At 41.5% G+C, this 24,487-nt stretch overlaps 1 protein-coding gene across 3 annotated transcripts in view; it reads left to right on the top strand.

Moving 5' to 3' along the window:
- The first annotated feature begins 3,547 nt into the window (after positions 1-3,547).
- The window catches only part of pacs2 (phosphofurin acidic cluster sorting protein 2), a 62,219-nt gene continuing 41,279 nt past the window's right edge, over positions 3,548-24,487 (top strand). For 2 of the 3 annotated variants that reach the window (XM_015605401.3, XM_007247584.4), the window contains exon 1: positions 3,549-3,930. In XM_015605401.3, the coding sequence (XP_015460887.1) occupies positions 3,812-3,930 (119 nt within the window). In that variant the 5' untranslated portion in view covers positions 3,549-3,811. Of the gene's footprint in view, positions 3,931-24,487 lie in introns of all 3 variants that reach the window. The other variant, XM_007247585.4, reaches the window with a different exon arrangement.

The raw sequence follows: 24,487 nt of genomic DNA, 5'->3' as shown, positions 1-24,487 counted from the left end.
GTGTGTCCCTCAGTGCAGCTGTGTCCTCCTGCAGCCCTTCATACTGCCTCACTGCCTGCATACAGTCCTCACTGCCTGCGGATGCTCAGGCCGGCAACTACTGCTGCACACTAGTGAACACACTGCTATTGAACACACTAATATTACTAATGGATGTCATTAGAGAATTACTTGTGATTAGTGAATACTCAGTTAGTGAGCACAGTTAATTGACCTACTGCTAGTGAACACAGTTAGCCAACACTCTCAGATTTCAGAATTTTCTTTTTCCAAGAAAATTTCAGCTGGAACACTAATGATGTTAGTTACATATATGTTGGTTAACATGGTTAAATTTGTATTTAAGTGTATTTAGGCAGACATCCCCCCCTGCTATAACTCATTTAAGTGAGGTAGCTCAACACCCCCAGTCTCAAAAAAATCACAATTTACAGGTATATCAGAATTATATCTGTATTGCCAGTAATTGCAATTTTTTTTTTTTTTTTAAACATCAGCATTGTCTAATTTGGACAATATATCAAACCAATGCTTGGCCTAGAGATGCTGCTCGCACTAATACAATTTGCTGACAGTGGCTCACTACTTTAAAATATATTGATTTAGGCTGTTTTAATTTGAATTTATGTTATCATTTATAATTAAGTAATATAATACAGGAAATTGACAAATCCTGCACCTAACAGCTGGGGTTATGCCTAGGGCTCAGCCAGGATCTACTACTCACTCAACTAACAACAATAGCAAAACCACCACAATCTGATACTGGCTCGACAAGAATCCAGAAGCACAGCCTAACACTATGTTCATGGTCCATTGCCTCAACTGCCAAGTAACAGACCTACCAAAAAATAACCTATGAACACACAGAATCCCTCCTTAATCTAAGCTCACTTCCTTTAACTATGGCAACAACACACTTACCTAAGCACAATCACACACAATAAATCACATTATAAGTTGCGTGAGCAGAACACAGCAACCACTACCATCCGATACTGGCTCGACAAGAATCCAGAAGCATAGCGAACTATGTTCGTGGTCCGTGCCTCAACTGCCAAGTACTCAGACGTCTACAAAAACTCATGAGACAAATTATTACAAGAGCAGGACCACACCAATCCCCTTCATCCAAACTCTAACACAAACTTCAGTGCAAGCTCTTCTCAGGGGTCATCAGGCAGGCACCTTCCTTCGTCAGTGTTTCGCTGAATTAGGCCCACGACACCTCCAGAAGGCTCAACAGTGAAGTCTGGCGTCCCAGACCCACCCCCCTCCAAGCTTGCTGTAGAAGCACAAACTCACTCCCTTCCCCACACAGCCTCAGCCCTTCTGAACCACAACCACTGACTAGATCTTTCAGCTACATCTGACAACTCCTTCACTACAGTCCTTAGCACACGACCTCTAATTCCGAATTCAGACAGCAGTCTTGTGGCAGACTTCACAACAAAGCCTCTAGTACCTACCTCTACCGGTCTAATATACGCTTGCCACCCACGCTCTCTCACCTCAGCCACCAAGTCTGTATACTTCAGCCTTTTCCTTTCATAAGCTCCATCTACCTCGTCTTCAAACGGAACAGTCAGCTCTATAAAATACACTATCCGCTTACTTTCAGAGTACAACACTACATCCGACCTCAAGGTTGTAACCAGAATGCACTCTGGGATCTGCAGTTTACTACCTACATCCACTAATAACTTCCAATCTCGTGCATTGGCCCACTTACCAGCAGTTTTCAAGCACTGTGCTGTTTCTCCACTATGCTGCCCCTCACGCACAAACGTGATTACCCTACTGCAACCTACCACGGGCATGTTATTAACTTCTAACCGAAAGCTATACTGGGGAGTTATAAAAATGTATATGAGCATCAGCAGATATATATGTATAATATCGACATTGGCCAACAATTCCTACATTACACATTTTTGACCTGTTTGTTGTTATTTTATTAGAGTGGATAAAGTACAGTAGCTTCTTAAAGGAGAAATCTGGTGTGAAATGGAGAAATTAGCATTCTGAAATGCAGCGCTTTTTACCAACAGACTTACAATGCTAGTGATATAGCATTACAAAGCAAATGCAAAGAAATCACAATGAATGAATATTACACAGATATTTTTAGCAAAAGCTGGACTTCATGCATTTCCACTGAATTAAAAAACTTTTTTTTTTATTAGTAAACTGTTAAAAATTCTTAGTGCCTTGTTTTAATGTCAGTGCACTCAGAAAATTTTACCAGTGAAGTGTGGAGCTACTTTGAGCTTGTTACTTACTGGTGCAAAAATAGTGATTTATTTGCATAAGTAATGCTATGCCTCTATCACTAGCCTGTTATGAGCCTGTTGGGAGCATCGTCTGAAAGCACTGGATTTTAGAATGCTGTGGGTAAACTTTAGTTTTGTACTTTTATCATGTTTTACATCAAAGTTCTCTTTTAACACCTAGCCAGCTAGTTTAACTAAAGTTAACTATGTTAATAGAAAACAAGTGAACCCTGTTTAAACTACCCTCAACATGCTCTCTGCAGTAATTTACCTGCGGTACACCTCATTCATAAATTTGGGCATTCATTAAGTTGTGGGCACTATGCACTATGTTTATGTTGGTGAACATTCTGTTTGGATTTTGATTGACTTGTTTTCACACTTACATGAACCCACTTGTTTTTGGAAACATGTTTAGGTGTACACACACACATACACACACTACTTTTTTATTTAAGGTGGAAATGAAAATTAAATGAACAGCTGGCGATCACCAATTCCATTATAGCTTCATAACGTCAGGTGAAATAGAAAAAAAAATACACTAACCTAGCTGTTTATTCTTCAGCCTGCAGCTATGTGTTCCCTTAAAGGAAAACTCTGGTGTGAAATGGACTTGGGTTGTAGTGAAACATGATAACGAGTACAGACTTTCGGTGAATATCCCACCTCCATTCACCCACCACATTCCAAAATACAGAGCTTTTAGCTGATGCTCCCTACAGGCTCACAATGCTAGCAATAGGGGCATAGCATTGCCCATACAAATAAATTTCTATTTTTCAATATTAACATATTTTCAGCAACAGGTGGAATTCATGCATTTCCACTGAATTAATTTTGCAATTTGTTCCCCTATCCTACCTATTTATTCATGATTGTCAATCGAATTATCGTCATTCAATTTCAAGATGGTGGTGCCCAGAGAACTACCTGAGGAAAGTTTGTACAGTTCATAAGAATGTTTATATGTACACACACACACACACACACACACACACACACACGCACAAACAAAATCTACACACAGAGACCTGCCTTCACTATTTGTCACTTTGAATGAATGAATGAATAAAGGGGGGGGGGGGGTATTTAATTAAGGTCATGTGATTTTCCCTTGCCGGTGTCCTCACCAGTGTTCTGACAGCTCCATCCAGCCAATCCCGGCGCAGAGGGGGCGGGGCTACGGAGAGTCAGCCTCGGCGCGGGAGGAGGGGTGGGGCTTGTCGGCACAGGCGTGAGAAAGAAAACAGACAGGAGCGCGAGCGGTGGCGGCGGCGGGTGCGCTGCAGCTCTCCGGTCTCGCGGGCGGCCGATGCGCGTGCTGGAAATAACGACACCGAAATTAACATTAACATAAACAACAAGTAAACAACAAAAACAGCATGAGGAGGAGAAGCGCGGCCACGTGAGGGGAGCGGCGGCAGCAGCAGCAGGGGCGCGCGGAGGACTCTTTCTTTCACCCAAGTCCGGCGCGAGCGCGCGCGTGTGTGTTTGTGTGTGTCAGTGTGTGAGTGTGTGTGCGCGCGCTCGTCAGCATGGCGGAGCGAGGAGGGTCCCGGCTCAGCTTCCCCGGGGGCGCGCTCAACACGCCGGTGCCCATGAACCTGTTCGCCACGTGGGAGATAGACGGCTCCTCTCCGCACTGCATCCCCAGGTGAGAGCTGTGCACCTGTGTCCCCGTGTGCGCGTGCCCGTGCATGTAATGGGTTTCGGTGTCCGTACTCTTCTGCATTGCACCGGTCTGCTCGCGAGCTCCCCCTGTTGTGGGTGTATGGGTTTGTGTGTGCGCGCGCGTGCGCGTTCCCGTGCCCGTGTTGTCCCGCGCCGGGTTCCTCTTTGCACTTTGCACCGCGAGGCCAGTTTGAAGCACCGCTGCTGTTTCTGTGATTGTTATTGTTGTTTTTCAGCTGTAAACGATTACAATGCAAACAGAAAGGCAATGTGACGTCACTGCTGCTGCTGTTCCCTCCTGCAGTGAAGGACCCTGTAATACTGAACTGCTTCAGCTGGGGTTTATTGTTATTTGTGGAAGCAGATCGCGAGCAAGCTGGCGCGTGCAGAAACCAACAGTGCAATAAGTTGCTGGTGTGTGTGTGTGAGAGTGTGAGGTTTTGTGTGTGTGTAAGTTTGTGAGTACAATGTCCCAACTTGAGAGCCCACCCACAAGCAGTCAAAATATTTGTTAAGTTTTGTGTGTGTGTGTAGGGTGTGTGTACTGCATGTGTTACACATTAAAAAACACATTCAGACAACACATTTACATATATTATATAGGCATATGTAAGTATATTTATTTATTAAGATTATTAGAATTCACTGTCTGGCCAAATGCTAATAGGTAGGAGCCTGCCAATGGATAATTACTGCATGGGTGATTATGCTTTATTTAACCCTATCTGATGCAGTGAGTACCTTCTCATTTGTTAAAGAACCACATGGAAATACACATCCTGTGGTCTTGGAAAAATGTTTATCTGTTTCAGAAGTGTCAAATTATTGACATGTATCAAGCAGAGAAAACATTTAAGGAGATTCTAAAACTACTAAAATCAAGAACTGTCCAAAACCATTAATAATAAGTAGAAGGACAGTGGGAAAACATTATCTTCCAAGAAAGAATGTGGCAGGATTACCTCAAGGTTTGGCAAAATCAAATGGTAGAAAAACAAAACTAGAACCCAAGGTTATGTTTAATTATGAAAGTAAAAGCATTTTCACATATGTAATAAAAAGGGAACTGAAAGGATTTGCACTAAAGTTTGCTGGGGAATATAAAGGCTGGAGTCTGTAGCAATGGAAGAAGCTCATGTGGTTTGTTTTAGAATGATGGAGCATCAGGGTAAGAAGAGAGACGGCTGAAGTGATGCACCCATCATTCCTAGTGCTACCATATAAGCTTGTGGGGGCGGTGATATGATCTGATATGTGATATGATGCAGGTTGCTGCAGTTGATCAGGTCTAGGTTCAGCAACAGTATGTGCTGGAAGAATGAGATCAGCTGACTACCTGAATACCTGAATACAGACCAGATTATTCTATCAATGTAATTTTTCTTCCCTGATGGCACGGCCATATTCCAAGATAACAATGTCAGGATTCATGGGGCTGGAATTGTGAAAGAGTGATTCAGGGAGCATGAGATCATCATTTTCACATATAGATTGTTCACCACAGAGTCCAGACCTTAACCTCATTGAGAATTTTTGGGATGTGCTGGTGGAGAAGACTTTTGTGCAGTGCTCCAAATCTCTCATCATCAATACCATTTTTGGGGGAAAATGAATGCAACACTGAACAGAAATAAATATAAAATGAAAGTGATATTTCAGAAGCTTGTGGAAACGATGTCACAGCGAATGTGTGCTGTAATCAAAGCTAAAGGTAATATACAGACAACCAGATATTAGAATGTGTGAGTTTTTTTTGGCCAGGCAGTGTATATAGCAACATATATTTGTTCCTACATATATTGCACATATTTTATGAGATGTTGAAAACTGATTATAATTAAATATCACCTGCTATAGAACCTGATATACAAATAACAAGTTATAAATCTGTGATTTAATTTCAGAGAACAGCATGGATGGGTTGATTGTACTGTAATGATTTTGTTTTTAGAGAAATGTCACTCAACAAAGTGCAGTCTTGTTTAGATTATGATGTATGTAGAAACATTGCAATTAAAGATTAATTACAATGACAATATTATTTCATCATTATAAAAATGTGTATTTCTTACAGTGTGTACACAGTTAGAAATTCACTGTTTAAATACACTGTTTAAAGTTTTTTTTTACTCCATCTAATAATTGGTGAAGGGGCTTATTGTTCTTTCATGTGCACTGTGTGTGAATATAATGTGAGTATAAATATTAGAAATTGATATATAGATATATAACTAAAGAAGTGTGGTTTGATCTCGTTTTTTGCCATGAACGGATCATCAAGGCCAGCCCAGAGAGCTCTCTGAGGCCTTCAGAAAGAAGGTTGTAGATGCAGATGACTCTAGGATGGGAGTGGGGTGTCCTCATTTTTTTACATGTATATTTTACATAAATAAAATATGAGCCAATGTGCATACATACATTGATGTGGATCAATATTATAAATGGCACATTTACACATATTAAGCCTGTATATTACAAAACACTTATAGTACTGTATTTGCACAGCAGCAGTAGTGGTGTACACCTGCAGACAGTAGGTTTGATGGAATGCATGCCGGTGTATTGTGCTGTTTCTTGCTCTAAAGCAGGTCTAAGTGAGGTGGTTCTTCCAGACTGTACAGGAATAGAAAGACTGGCTCGAGGCGCTGTAATCCCACCGGTCTGCCTCTGCGCTAATCCAGGGTCAGATTCACCTCTCATATCTCACCTCCCCACATATAATAACCTGCCCAGGCAATGGGGGGGTCCGAGGTCAGTGCTCCTGCTGAGACACCTGACACACTCCAGCCATGATCCCTCTGATCCCTCTAGCTGCTCGTAAACAGCTGCGGCAGGAGTCCAGACTACATTCACACTTGCAGGACCTTACCAAGCGTTCCTCTGCGTTTCACTGTGTTTTTATTCCTTCACCTTCTGTCTTTAGGATTTTTTAAAAATACTGCGACAAAGTATTGTGGATGGTGCTGAAGTGCTGAAGTGCTCTGTCTATCCATCTATCCTCTCAAGATCAAAAAAAATATTTGCACCCAGAAGGAAGTGTGGGAAGCAAAATGTTGCCAATAGCAACAACTGATTAAAAGTGACTGACATATTTATTAGTCAATATTTATTGAGTTACACATATAGAAGTAGTGTGTAACGCATTTGTAATGCATGTGTAATGCAACATGCCAGACATCTTGTTATAGAGTTGTAGAGGTTCCTATTGGTGTCCTGTGTTAATCCATCAAACACAACATCAGTATTCCCACACATTTTTAATAAGGGATAGGTCTGGTTATGTGGTTGGTCATGCCATAGTTTCTGGGTCTTTATGGCAAGCTCTTCAGACAGTAGCAGTATGGGGACATGCATTGTCCTGCTGGAATAGTACAGCAGAGTTTGTATTCGAAAAATGTAGAATCACTGGTTGTTTGTGGTAGATTTTTTTGTTACATTATTTTTGTTACATTTTCCATTTTGTATATTCATATTCATCACTGTATATTTTGTTACTATAAACTAATATTATTATAGTTTTAGACTGTTTCTGCTAGGTGTGTGATTCTGTTACAGTGCTTTGAAAAAGTATTTGGCCCCCTTGAACTTTTCAAACTTTTGATACATTCCAGGCTTCAAACGTAAAAAGATAAAAATATATTAAATTGTAATTATTTGTGAAGAATCAACAAGTGGGACACAATCGTGAAGTGGAACGAAATTTATAGGATATTTTAAACCTTTTTTTTAAATAAAAAACTGAAAAGTGGGGCGTGCAAAATTATTCACCCTCCTTGTGCGTTAATACTTTGTAGCGCCACCTTTTGCTGCGATTACAGCTGCAAGACGCTTGGGGTATGTCTCTATCAGATTTGCACATCCTGAGCACTGTATGTATTTTTTAAAGCAGTATGTTCTTGAAATGTATGTATTTTAGTATTTAATTCATGTAATGTAATTAATTTATGTTAATATTTTTTTATGTATGGCCAAGAATATTGATATTGCAAAAACAAACCTAAAATATTGTGATATCTCCCATATCAGTTCTATATTGTTCCTGATAACCTTTATCTTCTTTCCCAATAGCATTGCAATCCAACACTTCCTACTGGGTGCCAGTATTTTCTTTTGATGAAGAAAAAGATTTATGTTATATTATATAATATTGTATATAGATCTAATATTATATATTAGGTCTATATTATAGTGTGGGACTCATCAGAGGGAGCAAGTCGGCTGTGTTCTAAATCAGAGAATCAGAGAGTCATGACTGGAGGAGATCTGGCTAATTAATACTTTATTAGAATGAAATATTCAGAAACGTGCCACAGAGACACGGTTATTCCCTCAGGTGACTGTCCTTTGTCTTCTTCTGGGTGTGTGTGTGAGTGTGTGTGTGTGTCTGAGAGAGAGAGAAAGAGAGATGTAGGATAACATCTATTTCAGGCTGCCTCACCCTTCTCATCTCTGATCCTCCTCTAACACACCTGGGCCAACCTGTGAGGCCCTGCAGCAGAGTGTGATTCAGCCTCGCTCTACAGGGTCACATATGAGGACAAAGACAAACATTAAAGGGGACATTTTATGCAAAACTAAAAAAATATATATGCTTTCCACTTAGATTTTAACTGAACCTATAAACACTCCAAGCACCAAAAATCTATCCATTCTTTTTCTGTGAATCAGCAGAAAGAATTTGGTGTCAAGAATCATATGCTTCTATGAGCTCCTTTTTACTGATGTCACAATAAGGAAATCTGCACTACCCTGGCACCACCCCTCAACTGTTAACCCCCACCAGATCCAGTTGAAATCCACAATATCAGTCATTTTGGTTGAGATTCTCAGAAAGTACACAGCAGGATTAGCCAGCAGACTTTGTCTGAGGGAGGGATCTGTACCTGCTGTTTGTGGCAGGTCAGCAGATAAGGGAGATGTAGTGCTTTCACAGTTCTATCATAGGATAAACTTGTTTGTTTGACTTTGCCATTTACCAAAAGCTAAAACTAACGTGGTGACCAGCAGCAGATTATTTGCATTAAAGTGGCCATCATCACTGTAAACAATTCTGACTGTGTTTGGCAACATCCCATGGCACTGATGAAGGACTAGAGGGTGACCAACACAAACTGTGCAGAAACAGATTCAGAGCTTCTGTCTCTTTGATTTTACTTTATCTACAACGTGGAGCAATGTGGAGCTTTGCCAAACACTCACACAAAGCAATCCAGACTGTTTAATCTTTAAGAGACTCCTGAAGACAGAGCTCTTCAAAGAGCACTTACTCTCCTAACACCTCTAACTAACTACCTTCCACTACCAGATCAGGAGAATCTCTCACTATCTTTAATAAACTCCTGAAGACAGAGCTCTTCAAAGAGCACTTACTCTCCTAACACCTCTAACACACACTAACTACTTCTAACCCCATTTCCTTCCTCCCCTCCTTCACGTCTCTATCCCTTTATTTCCCTTCGACCTCCTTTAAGCCCTATCTAAAAATGGGTTATCTTAATTCCTATTACTTTTGTACTTCATTATTGTAAGTCGCTTTGGACAAAAGCGTCTGCCAAATGAAATGTAATGTAATGTAATGTAAATGAGCAGCAATAAGTAGGAGGGTGGAATAGAGTGGATGACAGTGAAAGATTAAACACAGTGTTTAAAAACTCCAGCAGCACTGCTGTGTCTGATCCACTCATACCAGCACAACACACACTAACACCTCATACACCACCACCATGCTAATCAGTGCTACTCACTGCAGTGCTGAGAATAATGACTCAGCCACCCAAATAATAACAGCTGCTCTATGGTGGTCCTGTGAGTAGCAGAGAAACAGAAGGACACAAAGTTATTTTATATCCGGATATGATGGACGAGTGTAATGTGGGTAAGTGTGCTGTTAAAAGTAGTGATGTTGGTTAATAATAGCTTTAATCAAATTCTGTGTCTCATACTGCATTAATCCGTTCCTGAACTAATGAAACATCCTGAGTAAGTGATTCCCATTTTGAGTGAAATTTAATCCCAGCTGTAATCTCTGTCCAGGAAATCCACACAAGCCTCTTCCGGACATTATTTGCCGCTGGCCGTTTGTCTGTGAGTGCAGTGTGTCTGTCTGGGAGTGCTAATCTCAGTGCAGTCGAGCCACTGTCTCACTCTGTGGAGCATTATTTTACACTGGGAGAAGATGCCCTAATTCGCGAGTATCAAATATCAGTGCCATACTTTTGTAGTATGCAGTTTAGGGTGTAGTTAGCATCATACCACACTGAATGGACACACAAAACAAAAAGTGCAGTAAATAAGATACAAGTTAAGCCATACTACTATATAAACACATGCAGGCTGTGCGTTTTACAGCAGAAAAAAAATTGCCATCTGTAATTGACCTGTGTAACTGTAGCTGATGATTATTCAGTAGTATAAATCTGGTGTTAAAACTCTGCATATTATCTTTTTAACCTACAGCAGTTTAGCCCCACCCATTCAGAATACAGCAGTTTAGCCCCACCCATTCAGCCTACAGCAGTTAATCCCCACTCATTTAGCCTACAGTGGTAAAGCCCCATCCAATTTGCCTACAGCATTCTTGCCTTACCCATTTAACCTACTGCAGTTTAGCCCCACCCATTCAGACTACAGCAGTTTAGCCCCACCCATTCAGACTACAGCAGTTTAGCCCCACCCATTCAGACTACAGCAGTTTAGCCTTACACATTCAGACTACAGCAGTTTAGCCCCACCCATTCAGACTACAGCAGTTAAGCCCCACCCATTCAGACTACAGCAGTTTAGCCTTACACATAAAGCTTAAAGTCATTTAGCCCCGCACACTCAACATACAGCAGTATAAGGCCCATCCTTTTTTGGCATACTAAAATTTAGCTCCACCCATTCAGCCTACAGCAGTCTAGTGCTTTTTGAAGGAGGCACAGCCAATCAGAACAGAGCTAATTTCCATACATCATTGTTAAAGGTACAGTGGGTTAACTGAGGTTGGTGTAGAATGAATTATTTCTGTTTTTGAAAAAAAAAAGATGCACAAAGTGTGTGTGTGTGTGTGTGTGTTTTAAGTGCAGAGTGTAGTGAGAGGGTGAGAGTGTGTTTTTATGTGTGAGTGTGTTGTTAAAGGGAGAGTGTGTTTTTATGTGTGTGTGAGTGTGTTGTTAGAGGTAGAGTGTGTTTTTATGTGTGTGTGAGTGTGTTGTTAGACGGAGAGTGTGTTTTTACGTGTGTGTGAGTGTGTTTTTAGAGGGAGAGTGTGTTTTTATGTGTGTGCTAGTGTGTTGTAAGAGGTAGAGTGTGTTTTTATATGTGTGTGTGTGTGTGTGTGTGTGTGGGAGAGGGTGTGTTATGTTTTCCAGGCTCAGTCGGTCTGAGTTTACAGTGGATCTCGGCCAGGGCTGCAGATGGAGTTGCTTCATGTTTGTTGTTGTTGAAAAGTTGAAGTCAGATGGGGACCTGGGATTGGCTGGGTTGCTGTAGTGGGCGTGTCTGAACGGGGCACTGGTTTGTAATTAGCTCTTGTGTGCAATTTGTCTCAGGGTATTAGTTGGCTAATCTGTATGGCGGGATTTGCTGTGGAGGGCCTGGTTGGTGGATCTGCATTTTGTCACAGTAAAATGAAAACATGTATCTCCAAACAACAGCTCTACATGAGCAAAATAAAACCCTTCTTAAATTCCAGTGGAAGTCAATATAAAAATGTCATTTCAGGCCTTTTTTGGATTTTTGGATTTCAATTGGTCAAATCACTGTTGACACAGTGTAAGGGACAGTTTGTATGTGTGTGTAGTAAACTTAAAATCTCAAAAATGAGATACGTGTTTTTTGTTGTTCAGCACTGATATATGGTTGGATAGTTTTACTGTAATTTAATATGACAGCTGTGCCTCCACAACTCTGCACTGTTTTTTCTGTCCTACTTTCAGACTATAATATTTCCAAACTATTGACATTTTACTCAAAACAACTGTAAATATTACTAACTTTTTTTGTTAAGCTACAGGCTGGAGCTGCTGGAGCTTTGTTAACCAACCCACTCTCATCTAATATAAACCCTCTTCAGGTGCTAATAAAGTTAATTAAACTGATTCAACTGATTTAACTGGTTAAAATGTACGATGGAGCCTTACCACAAATATGTGTCTTGCTTTTCTAAGTTTCTATACTAAAATATCCAAATAAACAACTCTTTAGTCAAAGCAGCAGTTAGTTATTTGAGACTAAATCTGTTGTGGGTTCATGGTAAGATGTGGAACTGGAATGTGGATCAGTGATGACTCATGTTAATGACTAGTTTATGGTACAGCGTAAACTGCGGAGTGGAATGTGTTTATATTAGTTATTGATTGTAAGTTTACTTTAATGGTATATAAATTCTGTTGATTTGATACAGCACAGTATTATTTTCAGATTTGGTGTGGTAGTGTGATGTATGAAATTTGGTATCAGTACTGGATGACAGTGGGTGGACACTGGGTCACATGGTCAGCACCAGCAGGGCACCGGATCAGATGACTCGGCAGAACAGAACCGTGCTGAACCCAAGACTGGCTTCAGTCCTGGGCGCCGTTACTCAGCAGATACGAACTGGACAGCCCGAACACTGCAGGACTGCAACGATTCACTTCAGACCCGTGTCTGGGCTGAGAGACGCTGGGTGGACATTATTCAGCACTCTGTGTTTGGCCCATTCACTGCAGTCTGTTTTACAGTACCTAAATTCTGCTCTATTTCATGTAGGTACCCCTTCACACATATATATGTGTGTGTGTGTGTGTGTGTGTGTGTGTGTGTGTGTGAGGGAAATAAAAAGAAAGAGAGGGAGCTAGAGAGAAACTAAATTTTAGAGCGATGCTCAGTCAACCAAAACTCAAACCAAACACACATTTATCTGACTTTCAAATCTTGTGTTGCCAAAATTACAACATGGTCTTTTGTGTGTGTGTGTGTGTGTGTGTGTGTGTGTGTGTGTTAGGGATTGTGAATATGCACAGAAACACAAAAGCCCTTGTTTTACCAGGCTTACACACACACACTCTGTCTCTGTTATGTTGTTGCTTTGTTGGAATAAAGTGGAGGCTGAGCTTTCCTTCTGAACCAGTCATCTCAAAGTTTATATTTTAAAAGTACACTAATAATTAATGGCTGGACATTATGGCCAACAGTTCAGTCAATGCAATATAATTATGATATTGAGTATAAAAGGTGATTATGCACTGATGGGGCTGGACAATATGGTAAAAATGAACAAAATGCAGCAACAGTGCAGATTCCTGAAAATGGCTATTCAAATACACTCTCAGGCATAATGCAGTGTTTTTTTTTATTACATTTGTGCTTTACATTATCCAAATAAATTAAATGTACAGTTGGATCATTGTGCTTTAAGCACTGATGATAGAAGCAATATGCTTATAAAAGTATGTTGTCAATACAATAAGAAAATGTATCACAGTACAATTAAATATCAATATATAAAATGTTTTAATTTAATATTGGATTTCAGTGAGTTCAGACAGTTTGTAGTTTGTATCCTGTTGGATGTGGTTGGTCCTTCTTGGTGGTATGCTGATATTACCCTGGATACCGTGGCTCTTGATACATCACAAAGACTTGCTGTCTTGGTCAAAGATGCGCCAGCAAGACGTGCACCAACAATTTGTCCTCTTTTGAACTCTGGTATGTCACCCATAATGTTGTGTGTATTGCAATATTTTAAGCAAAACTGTGCTCTTACCCTGCTAATTGAACCTTCACCCTCTGCTCTTACTGGTGCAATGTGGAATTAATGAAGATTGGCCACCAGGCTGCTCCAATTTAACCATGAATCCTCCCACACTAAAATGACAGGTGTTTTAGTTTCATTGTTCAACCCCTGTACACCACACTTCATTAAGTTACACCCAATTGCTGACATGGATGTGCAAATGCACACACAGCTTGTCTAGTCTATTCGGGGAAGTGCTGCTTATATAGTAGCACTCTTTCGATAATATTCGAAATATTTTAACAATATTTATGTTTTCTTACACCTATAAAGAGTTGTGAGGTTGAGGATGAGGTGGGTTGGTGATCACCAAACATTCTGACCTCACTAATTCTCCTGTCCCTGAATGCAAGCAAGTTTATTTCTTCAAAATCTAGCCGAGAGCCTTTCCTGAGCAGTATAAACATTTACTCCAAGATCAACTCTTTTTATATTCTTGATTTTGAAGGAAACACTGAATGCGCAGATAGTCACAGCAGGAAATCTCCACATTCATTTGCCTGACTACAGCCAATCCATTACACACTGACCCAGCTGTGTGTGTGTGTGTAGAAAGGAATCTGTGTGTTACGGTTAGTGACTATAAAACGAATGTTTAGTGAGTCATCAGATTTACCTCACTTTTCCCCGGGGGAGGGGCTGGGGGAGAGTTAAATGGACACTGGACTAGAATCATGTCCCATGACTTTTGCCATTTTCCTTGGAAGCTAAAGGACACCGATCAGTGTTGGTTTGCACATTCCAAGGCTGTCCCATTACATGATCAATTTACAATAGACACTGCTGTTCCATGACTTTTGGCATTACAACATATATATCCAGTAGTGGCCAAAAGTGTCTTTGGACATCTAAATGTTTCTTCATTTACTGCGTCTGATTCAGATTCAGCGCTACATTCCAGCCCACTCTTTTGCCTCACACACACACACACACACACACACACACACACACACACACACACACACACATAACCTCGTTTGAATATTGTTTTGCTTCGCTATGGGTTTTTTTTTTCTCTCTGAAGTGTGTGTATGTATGTGTGTGTGTTTGTGCAGAGAGAGAGAATGGTGGTGGGAGTGTGTGAGCCACAAAAGCACGAGTGTTTTGTCTCTCTGAGTGACACACACACACCACCAACACACACAAATATGACGCTCTGCAACCTCAATCAACACTCTGTTCACTATGTGTGTGTGATGCCGTTATACAGCTTTTTCTCAAGTGGGTATTGGTACACTCACAGCAGAACAACAGCACACACACACACACACACACACACAGGGAAAAGCAGAGAGAGAGAGAGCTGGTCTGTGAGCTGGTTTTGCATTAAAGCGGCAGTTCAGCTAAAAAATTAGAGCTCATGAACTTCAATCAGCACATCGGCTAAAACATAGAGGTTCACTAATCACAGCAGCAGTGTTGTGAAACTATGTACTGTACTGCATATTTACAGTTAACAGAGTTCATACCGGGTCACAGAGTTCATACAGGGTCAGATCCACATTAGTGTTTGCTTGAAATATTGCTTTAATGCTTCTGCAGGGCTAACTTGAGTAACATTTACTACACTGTAAACCGTTTCCTGTAAATATAACAGTAAGATTACAGCAGAAAAGTTGCCAATAAAGGATTGTAAAATTATAGTAGCTCACTGTGAAGAAACAATACAGCATATTACTGTATATATTTAGAAAAATAATTTACAGCAGTTTTAGAGCTTCTTAGAGCAACTTTTGGCATAAATAAATACATTATAATACTGTAATTATTCTTTAAAATAAGCATATGTGCTTTAAATGTTTGTAGTCTTTAGGTGACAATTAAATACTTTTAAATTATACCTAGCCAATAAAACCTACAGATAGTAAAATACTGGAAGCAGAATCACTGCAAAGTTACTGCATTGCCGTTCTGTGCCAGCTTAAAGTCGTAAAATCAAGGAAAGGTAGCCCCGGTAGGCAAGAGTCCACAATGATGGTGAGTTATGAGTGGTGTGGGGGGGGGAAACACACCCATTATGCAAATTAAAGATGTAATGGCCAGTAGAAAATACTTTAACTTTTGTGTAATTGAAAGAAATGTAAAAAAAGAAAAGAAAAAAGAGATTGTTTAGTGGGTCTTAGCTGTTAAATTTAAACTTTGTTAAACAAAGTAAAAGCAAACTGTTGTTTAAGATTCATTGAGTAGATTCTATATGTTACTGTTTACAGTCTATAATTGAATATAAAAATAAGGAAGCTCCTGCATGTGGTACATTTATGTGTTTTTGTCTGGTGTTTTGTCTCACAACACAGCAGTGGATTCTTGGAAAACGTATTAAATATAATGACCCATTTTTCCCCTTAAATATTAAAGTTTTCATAGGGCACCACAAGATGCATTGGATTGTACAGTTTTACAGTGGAACATCGTTAAACAGTTATTTACTGTTTGATTTTATTGTAAATAATACCGGAATTGGTTACAGTGTAAAGAGTTTAATTTCCTCTTATTCTGACTGCGGAACAGTGACAGTCTGATACACACACAGCTATATTTGACCATTTATTTTTTCGTGTTATCAGTGTTTAGTCTTGTATGTGTGTAAGTATCAGTGTTTGGGTGGTCTTGGTTATGATCTGGGTTGTTCTGAAGGCTATAGGGGTAAAGAGTTTTTTTCCTTGGTGGAGAGAACTGTTTCACAACCAATGAGAGGCACCTGATATGCTGTAATGTTGAAAACAATGATTTATTTCCTAATTCTGTCCCATTTTTTTTACACAGTTTGGAATGCAAATTATCTAACTTATTCATCACTATAATTAGTAATGCCTTCAACACGTGAAGTTAGACTCCGCCTCTTTTCCATCAGATGCTGCCTCACTGGGTTGCCAACTCCTCGAAGAAAAGCTGTGCTCGCCAACATTACTTTAAGAGTGATGAGTGGAGATAGCGCCACCTACCCACCCAGAGAGAGCAAAGCCAGCTTTGCTTTCTCAGACTCTGGCTGCTGATGACATACAGCACGACCCAGGATTTGAAACAGAGAGTGACAGTGTGTAACAGATCAACTCTATCAGTGCATAACTGTATCAGTTTAATACGGAACGTGATTCTGTATTTTCTGAAATGGAATGTAGCATTGTTTACATACTTTCAAAAAGTGTGGGCCATTCCCATAACTCCTACACACACACACACTATTGCTGTCCTTCAGTGTGGTGTGTAGTAGTGTGTTTAATCTCTCTGATGTGATCAGGAAGATCTGCTACAGACTGTAAACACTGTCATCCGTAATCTTCCAGACACTATTAACCCAACATTCCCCTCTCTCTCTCTCTCTCTCTCTCTCTCTCTCTCTCTCTCTCTCTGTCTCTGTCTCTCTCTCTGTCTCTCTCTCTCTGTCTCTCTGTCTCTCTCCTTCTCTCACTCTCTCTCTCTCTCTCTATTTTCCTCTGTATTAATTGTGTTAGTAACCCGAGTGTTAAAGGTGAGACTCTGAACTCATTAAAGTTGGTTTGTAAAGTTCTGAAAGTTGATTCTCATTAGAAGAGTTTTAAAGCTGATTTAAATCTCCCTGCCTGTTTAAATCTTTAATGAGCGCTGAGCCATCTTCCCCCCGCTGTCCTGACAGACACACAGACAGACAGACAGTTTCTTATCCTCAGGAGAACACAGTTTACAGCTTCATTACTGGAAGAATAAAGCAGCATATGATAAAGCAGCATTTTCCGTTTATTTCCTGCAAATATGTGCATCGGAACACCCGTGCACATGTTCTACCACCGCCAGACCCTGCTACAGTGGAGAAACCAGCCAGAAAACACGCTACCGGACGAGGTTCTGCAGACGCTACTTGAGCTTAGCCTGCTAAGAGACCCAGGCCGCCAGCCTGCGGTGTTTCCTGACGCCGGAGCCCAGCGGAAGTGCCATCGCAAGCGGTGCGAGCGTAAGCGGAAGCACGGAAAGAGAGCCGGGATCCACGCGAGGCTAAAGGCTAGACCTAGCCGGCCGGCTATACCATCGCTCTTTCTTGCAAACGTCTGTTCCCTTGACAATAAACTCGACTACATCCGACTCCAGCGAACAACCCAGCGTGAGTTCAGAGACTGCTGTGTTTTGGTTTTTGTGGAATCGTGGCTTAACGACAACATTCCGGACAGCGCCATTCAGCTAGCCGGCTAACCACGTTCAGAGCAGATAGAAGCGCGGCTCTATCCGGGAAGACCGTGGAGGCGTGTGTGTTTACATCAACACGGAATGGTGTAACAACGCTGTGACTGTCGCCAAACACTGCTCTCCGCTGGTGGAGTTCCTGATAGTCAAGTGCAGACCTTTTTATTTAGTACGGGAGTTCTCCGCCGTGCTAATAGCTGCTGTCTACATTCCACCCAGTGCTAGCATTGGTGCTAATGCTAAAGAGGCTCTGTGTGAACTCTATCGGACTATCAGCGATCTGCAAAACAAACACCCAGACGGACTGTTTATTATCGCCGGAGATTTCAACCACGCAAATCTCAAGTCAGTGCTCCCTAAATTCCACCAACATGTGAACTTTGCAACGAGAGGAGCGAGCGCGTTGGATCTTGTTTACACAAACATCCCCAGCGCGTACCGGGGGGAGCCCCGCCCCCACCTCGCTTTCTCGGATCACATGTGTGTTTGGCTGACACCAACATACACACCACTCATCAGACGCTCCAGACCAGTTCAGAAGCAGGAGAAAACCTGGCCGGCAGGCTCCATCTCTGCCCTTCAGGACTGTTTTGAGTGCACTGCATGGGACATGTTTAGGGAGGCTGCTACTGAAGGCGATTCTGTTGATTTGGAGGAGTATGCAGCATCAGTCACTGGCTACATCAGCAAGTGTATTGATGATGTCACTGTCTCCAAGACCATCACCACACGCCCAAACCAGAAGCCTTGGATGACTGCTGAGGTACGTGCGCTGCTGAGGACCCGCGACTCCGCCTTCAGAGTGGGTGACAAGGTGGCCCTGAGGAAAGCGAGAGCCGACCTGTCAAGAGCTATCAGAGAGGCAAAGCGCGCACACGCCCAGAGAATCCACAGCCACTTCAAGGACACGGGTGACGCGCGGCGCATGTGGCAGGGCATCCAGGCAATCACCAACTACAGGACAATGCCACTGTCCTGTGAACGTGATGCCTCCCTCCCTGATGCCCTAAACAACTTTTATGCACGGTTTGAGGCACAAAACAACACGATGGCGAGAAAGACCATGCCCAAGCCGGACGAGCAGGTGTTGTGCCTGACTGCAGTGGATGTGAGGAACACTCTGCGCAAAGTCAACCCACGAAAAGCTGCAGGACCAGACAACATCCCCGGCAGAGTGCTCAGGGAGTGCGCAGACCAGCTGACAAATGTTCTCACGGACATCTTCAACATCTCCCTGTGCAGCGCCACTGTCCCAACATGCCTCAAGTCCACCACCATCGTCCCCGTGCCGAAGAAGTCCACAGTGTCCTGCCTCAATGACTACCATCCCGTTGCACTTACACCCATCATCATGAAGTGCTTCGAGAGGCTAGTCATGAGGAACATCAAGACACAACTGCCCTCCTCACTGGACCCCCTGCAGTTTGCGTATCGTCCCAATCGCTCCACGGACGATGCCATCACCACCACCCTTCATCTCTCCCTCACCCACCTGGAGAAGAAGGACACTTACGTCAGAATGCTGTTTATAGACTTCAGTTCAGCATTCAACACCATCATCCCACAGAACCTCACCAGGAAGCTAAGCTCGCTCTGCCTCAACACCCCCCTCTGCAACTGGATCCTGGACTTTCTGACGGGGAGACCCCAGTCAGTCCGGTTCGGGGGCAGCACCTCCAGCACCATCACACTGAACATGGGGGCCCCCCAGGGCAGTGTCCTGAGTCCTCTGCTGTTCACCCTGCTGACTCATGACTGTGCTGCAAAACACAGTTCTAACAGCTTTATCAAGTTCGCCGATGATACAACCGTGCTGGGTCTCATCACCAAAGGCGACGAGTCAGCATACAGAGAGGAGGTGCAGCGGCTGACAGACTGGTGTACAGTCAACAACCTTCACCTGAATGTGGACAAGACAAAGGAAATGGTTGTTGACTTCAGGAGAGCACAACACACCCACTCTCCACTCAACATCGACGGGTCCTCTGTGGAGATTGTTAAGAGCACCAAGTTCCTTGGTGTCCACTTAGCAGATAACCTCACCTGGACCCTGAACACCAGCTCTACAGCCAAGAAAGCCCAGCAGCGTCTCTACTTCCTCCGGAAGCTGAGAAAGACCCGTCTCCCTCCACCCATCCTCACACTGTTCTATAGAGGGACCATTGAGAGAATCCTGAGCAGCTGCATCACTGCCTGGTTTGGGACCTGCACCGTCTCTGACCACAAGACCCTCCAGCGTATTGTGAGGACAGCTGAGAGGATCATCGGCGTCTCTCTCCCCTCCATCACGGACATTTACACCACCCGCAGCATCCGCAAAGCAACCAGCATTGTGAATGACCCCACTCATCCCTCACACGAACTGTTCTCCCTCCTGCCTTCGGGAAGAAGGTACCGCAGCATCCGGTCCAGCACGACCAGATTCTGCAACAGCTTCTACCCCCAAGCCATCAGACTCCTTAACTGCAGAGACTGAACTGATGGTTTTTCTGTACATGCGCACACACTCTTACCCCACTTACCCCAGAAAATGGAAAGCACTAAAAACCCTACTACCTCACTGGACTCTATTGCACACTGTGTAATAGAGTAATTACTACCTCACCTGGTCCTTTTTGCACACTGCAAAATTTGCACACTGTCTTGTTATTTATTATTCTTTGTCTGTATGGTGTTGTATTGTCTGTCTGCACTTTTGTACTGTTGCACTATTGTTCTGTCTACACTGTGTTTATGTGCACCATGGTCCTTGGAGGAACGTTGTTTCGTTTCACTGTGTACTCTGTATATAGCTGAAATGACAATAAAAACCACTTTGACTTTGACTTTGACTTTGATTATTAATGCTACTGCTGACACACTGACACTGACTTTTTGTGCCGTCGATAAGGACAATATCATATATTATATATATTCTGTAACGCTAATAATGATTAATTACATTAGTTTGGACAATTTAGTTGCAGTTATCAGTTTTGTGCAATCAATAATGATTATTAATTTTTTTTTCCCTTGATCATACTGCTTCTGTGGGTCATTGTAACGATGGAATTCTCAAGGGACACTTAATTTTGCTGCAGGTTTTGTTACTTTGCTGCTGGTTGATTTAGCTTCAAAAGAGCTCAAATCATTTAAATCCAATCATTTGTGGTTTACACCACATTCACATAAAAAAAAGGCCCAAATGCGATTTTCTGACCAAATCTGATATTTATTTTTTGGCTGTTCACACAAGCTTTTTAATGTGACTGGCAAGGATGAAACTGAAACTTAATGTGAAGCAGTACTGTATGTGCGATGTGTAGAAGTTTCGGTTTCATCCTTGGCGAATCTCAAGAGCTATCAATGACTTCAGGATTTGCCTTGCTGTAAAAAATATATCAATATCACAATATATAGTATTGTATTTATATGTGGCATCATATATGTATGTGTGTGTGTATGTATGATATGAGTGGGATTATCTGAGCAGTGATATGGGAATTGGTTCAGGCTTGGTGTTGTAGGGGTTTCAGTGCTTTGTATATTTATTTAAACATAGGCAGTGTAAACTAGGGGTGGGCGATATGGCCCTAAAATAAATTCACGATATTTCATGGTATTTTCACAATAAAGTTACTCTTGGAAATATTGCAAAACACTGAATTAAAAAAAAAATATTTCAAGAAAACCCTACTGCAACAAAATGAAAATTACATTTTATTATTGCATTCGATAAAATATGGCACACCCCTAACTGAGATATTTAAAATATACAACAATTTTACCATATTTGAAGCAGAAGTCAATGATCCAGAATGTCATTATGCTAACAGTGCACTCTAAATATCTCCATGTATCCAGGATTAAAGTACAATAAATGATACTGGATATAATCTGTCTCTAGTAGATATATAATGGAAAATGGGAACAGTGCGAATTTTTCTTTTGCTAAAAACAGTAAAAAAGTAGTACCCTGATGTGCTAATTAGGGGTAGGTGATATGGCACAGTATTTCAGGGAATAATATAGTTCACAATATTCAAAAATGTTGGCGATATTATTGTGTACACCCCTAGTGTGAACTCACTTCTACTTCCTTCTACTCACATAAAAGTCACTTGAATTCTGATCTGAATGTTCAGACAGATTCACATTCATTGGATTTCATTCAATTAAATGTCAGATTCAGTATATTTTTGCTGTTTACGCAGCCATACAAAGTTCACACCATGTCACATATAAGGTAAAACATCAGATTTGAGACACTTTTACCTGCTGTGTGAACGTAGCCTTTTGTTTTCGTTTATCACTACCACAAAGACATTAGAGTCCCACTCTAAATTAATGTCAGTACATTTTGAAACAGGGTGGAGTTCTCCTTTAACACACCTGATCAGATTTGTTAGCTCATTCCTAAAGCCCTTCCTTCCGGAGGTTTGAAGGACGAGCTGGAGCTGAAAAGCACTCAGATTCAGGCCGGTTGATGTGGTGAGTGGTGAGTGAGCTGTGGATGTTCTGAGCTCTGGATTATTGAGAGATTATTGGGAGATCAGGATCAGGAATGTGGGGTAGATTTATTACCGATTGATTTCTTTAGTGAATTAAAAAGCGATTGGCGATGGTGGGAGTGTATGTGGATATTATGGGGTGTAGAGTCATGGTCTTCTCTCTGAAATGATGGGATTAGATTATGTGGAGTGGGATTATCTGAGCAGTGATATGGGAATTGGTTCAGGCTTGGTGTTGTAGGGTTTCAGTGCTCTGTAAGAATGATAAACTCTCTGTTTATTGATAAACGGCAGAAAATATTAAAAGTTACTACATTGTTGACATTAAGCTAATCTGTCTACTCTTCCTGAAAACCAAGGACTTTTTTGGTTTGTACATTGAATTGCAGTTATGATATACAAATATTTATGGCTTATAAGGTTTTTTATTTTAAATTTAATTTCTTTGTCTCTCATTTTTTTGCTGTGGCAATTGTCGTAGATGAGCGCCATCTACCCACCCAGAAAAAGCAAGGAAATTTTTCTCTAGATTTGCATTTTGCTAGTGTCCTTGTCACTACTTGCATAAGGACTTATGGGGCACCCATATGTGTCTTCGCAGGTAACATTATAGGCTCTATTTTAGCGACCTTCAGACAAGCACCTGTGCATCGTGCAGCTTGTTTTAGGGTGTGTCAGTGTGTTTTTGCTATCATAACGACAGGAAAAGTACACCATAGCTTAGCTTAGCTTAGCTTAAAACATGCAATAGCATGTACTAATTTTCATAATTAATTAAGGGTCTGTTTTGTGTGACATTCAATAAACCCGTTAGCGTGTCCCCCCTTAGCTCTCTTAATGGCGCAGTGCCAATGTGTGAATAACAGGCAGGGGTGTATGAGCATTGGGGCCAAGCTTGTGTTTACTGCCAAGAAAGCAATGAACATCTCACTGTTGACACCTGTCCAGGTTGCATACAATCAGAGGCGCACCTGTGTTTTTTGTTGCCAAGATAGCAATACACTAGAAATTTACCTGAGCACACCTCATTATGAGACCACCACAGCCATCGGCGTAGATATATATGCACAAGCACTGTTCATATTTAAACGGTGCAGGCGGAAGGCTTGAAAATTTCCTGGGGTGAAAGATAGCAATGAGCATCATGACGCTCCTTGCACTGGGGTTTATGATGGGGCCCTAGAAATTGCCTTGTTAAAGTTTACAGAAATTGGAAAAGCCTATGAATTCAAAAAGCCTAGCTCTCCATGAGTTGATAGTTTGGTTTCCATTGTAATATCATATTCTTCTCAACTAATCACAATTTTTTACCAACTTTTTTTTACCAACATTTTTTGTTCATCAAGATCTGATGTGTGATAAGTGCTAATATAATGTTGCTATGCAGGCCGTGCTGTTCTGTGTTAGTCTGACTGACCTCCCGCTCTTTCTTCCAATGATAAGCAAGCTCACGCTCTGCCCACATGGTCAGGAGCTTCCAGCGCTACAAGACTTACGCTCTGTTCCATGCGAGAAGCATATCCCTCAGCTAAGCCCCGGCTCTTCTTTGCACCACAATGGATCTATCTTCCAACAGGTTAACTCTGGCTTTTGTTATGCAGACTTCCACTCTGCTCACACACTGAGGGCCAGCCTGGCTGAAGCTCTGAATCTCATTTACAGCACCCTGAAGTTGGGGTTTGCTGGATCTGTTTAACCTGCTTTCTGAGTGTACATGCTGAAGCTGTGCTCAGGGAAATGTGTACTACATATATATATATATATATATATATATATATATATATATATATATATATATATATATATATATATATATATATTGATCATGCATCAGGAGGTCAAACCTACAGATATACCAAGCATGCAGATATCTGGAAAGCTAGCTAGCTCATTAAGTTAGCTTTAGCTGAACAGTATGCTCATACCTGAAGACAGAATGGAGCAATATTAGCCTTGCGATTGGTCAAGGAGTTATGCCGGGGATACCCTTAGCTACGCTGGTGAAATACAGTAGACATTTGTTAGACTTGTGATTATGCTAATGTTCATTAACAATATATGATTTATATTTGATTTGTAATTTAATAAATCGTAACCAACTACTCAGAACAACATGGAAATCATGGTTATCTACA

Source organism: Astyanax mexicanus, chromosome 7, assembly GCF_023375975.1.
Source record: "Astyanax mexicanus isolate ESR-SI-001 chromosome 7, AstMex3_surface, whole genome shotgun sequence".
Lineage (NCBI taxonomy): Eukaryota > Metazoa > Chordata > Actinopteri > Characiformes > Acestrorhamphidae > Astyanax > Astyanax mexicanus.
Note: the sequence above shows the minus strand (reverse complement) of the source record. Positions and strands in the feature narration are given on the sequence as shown.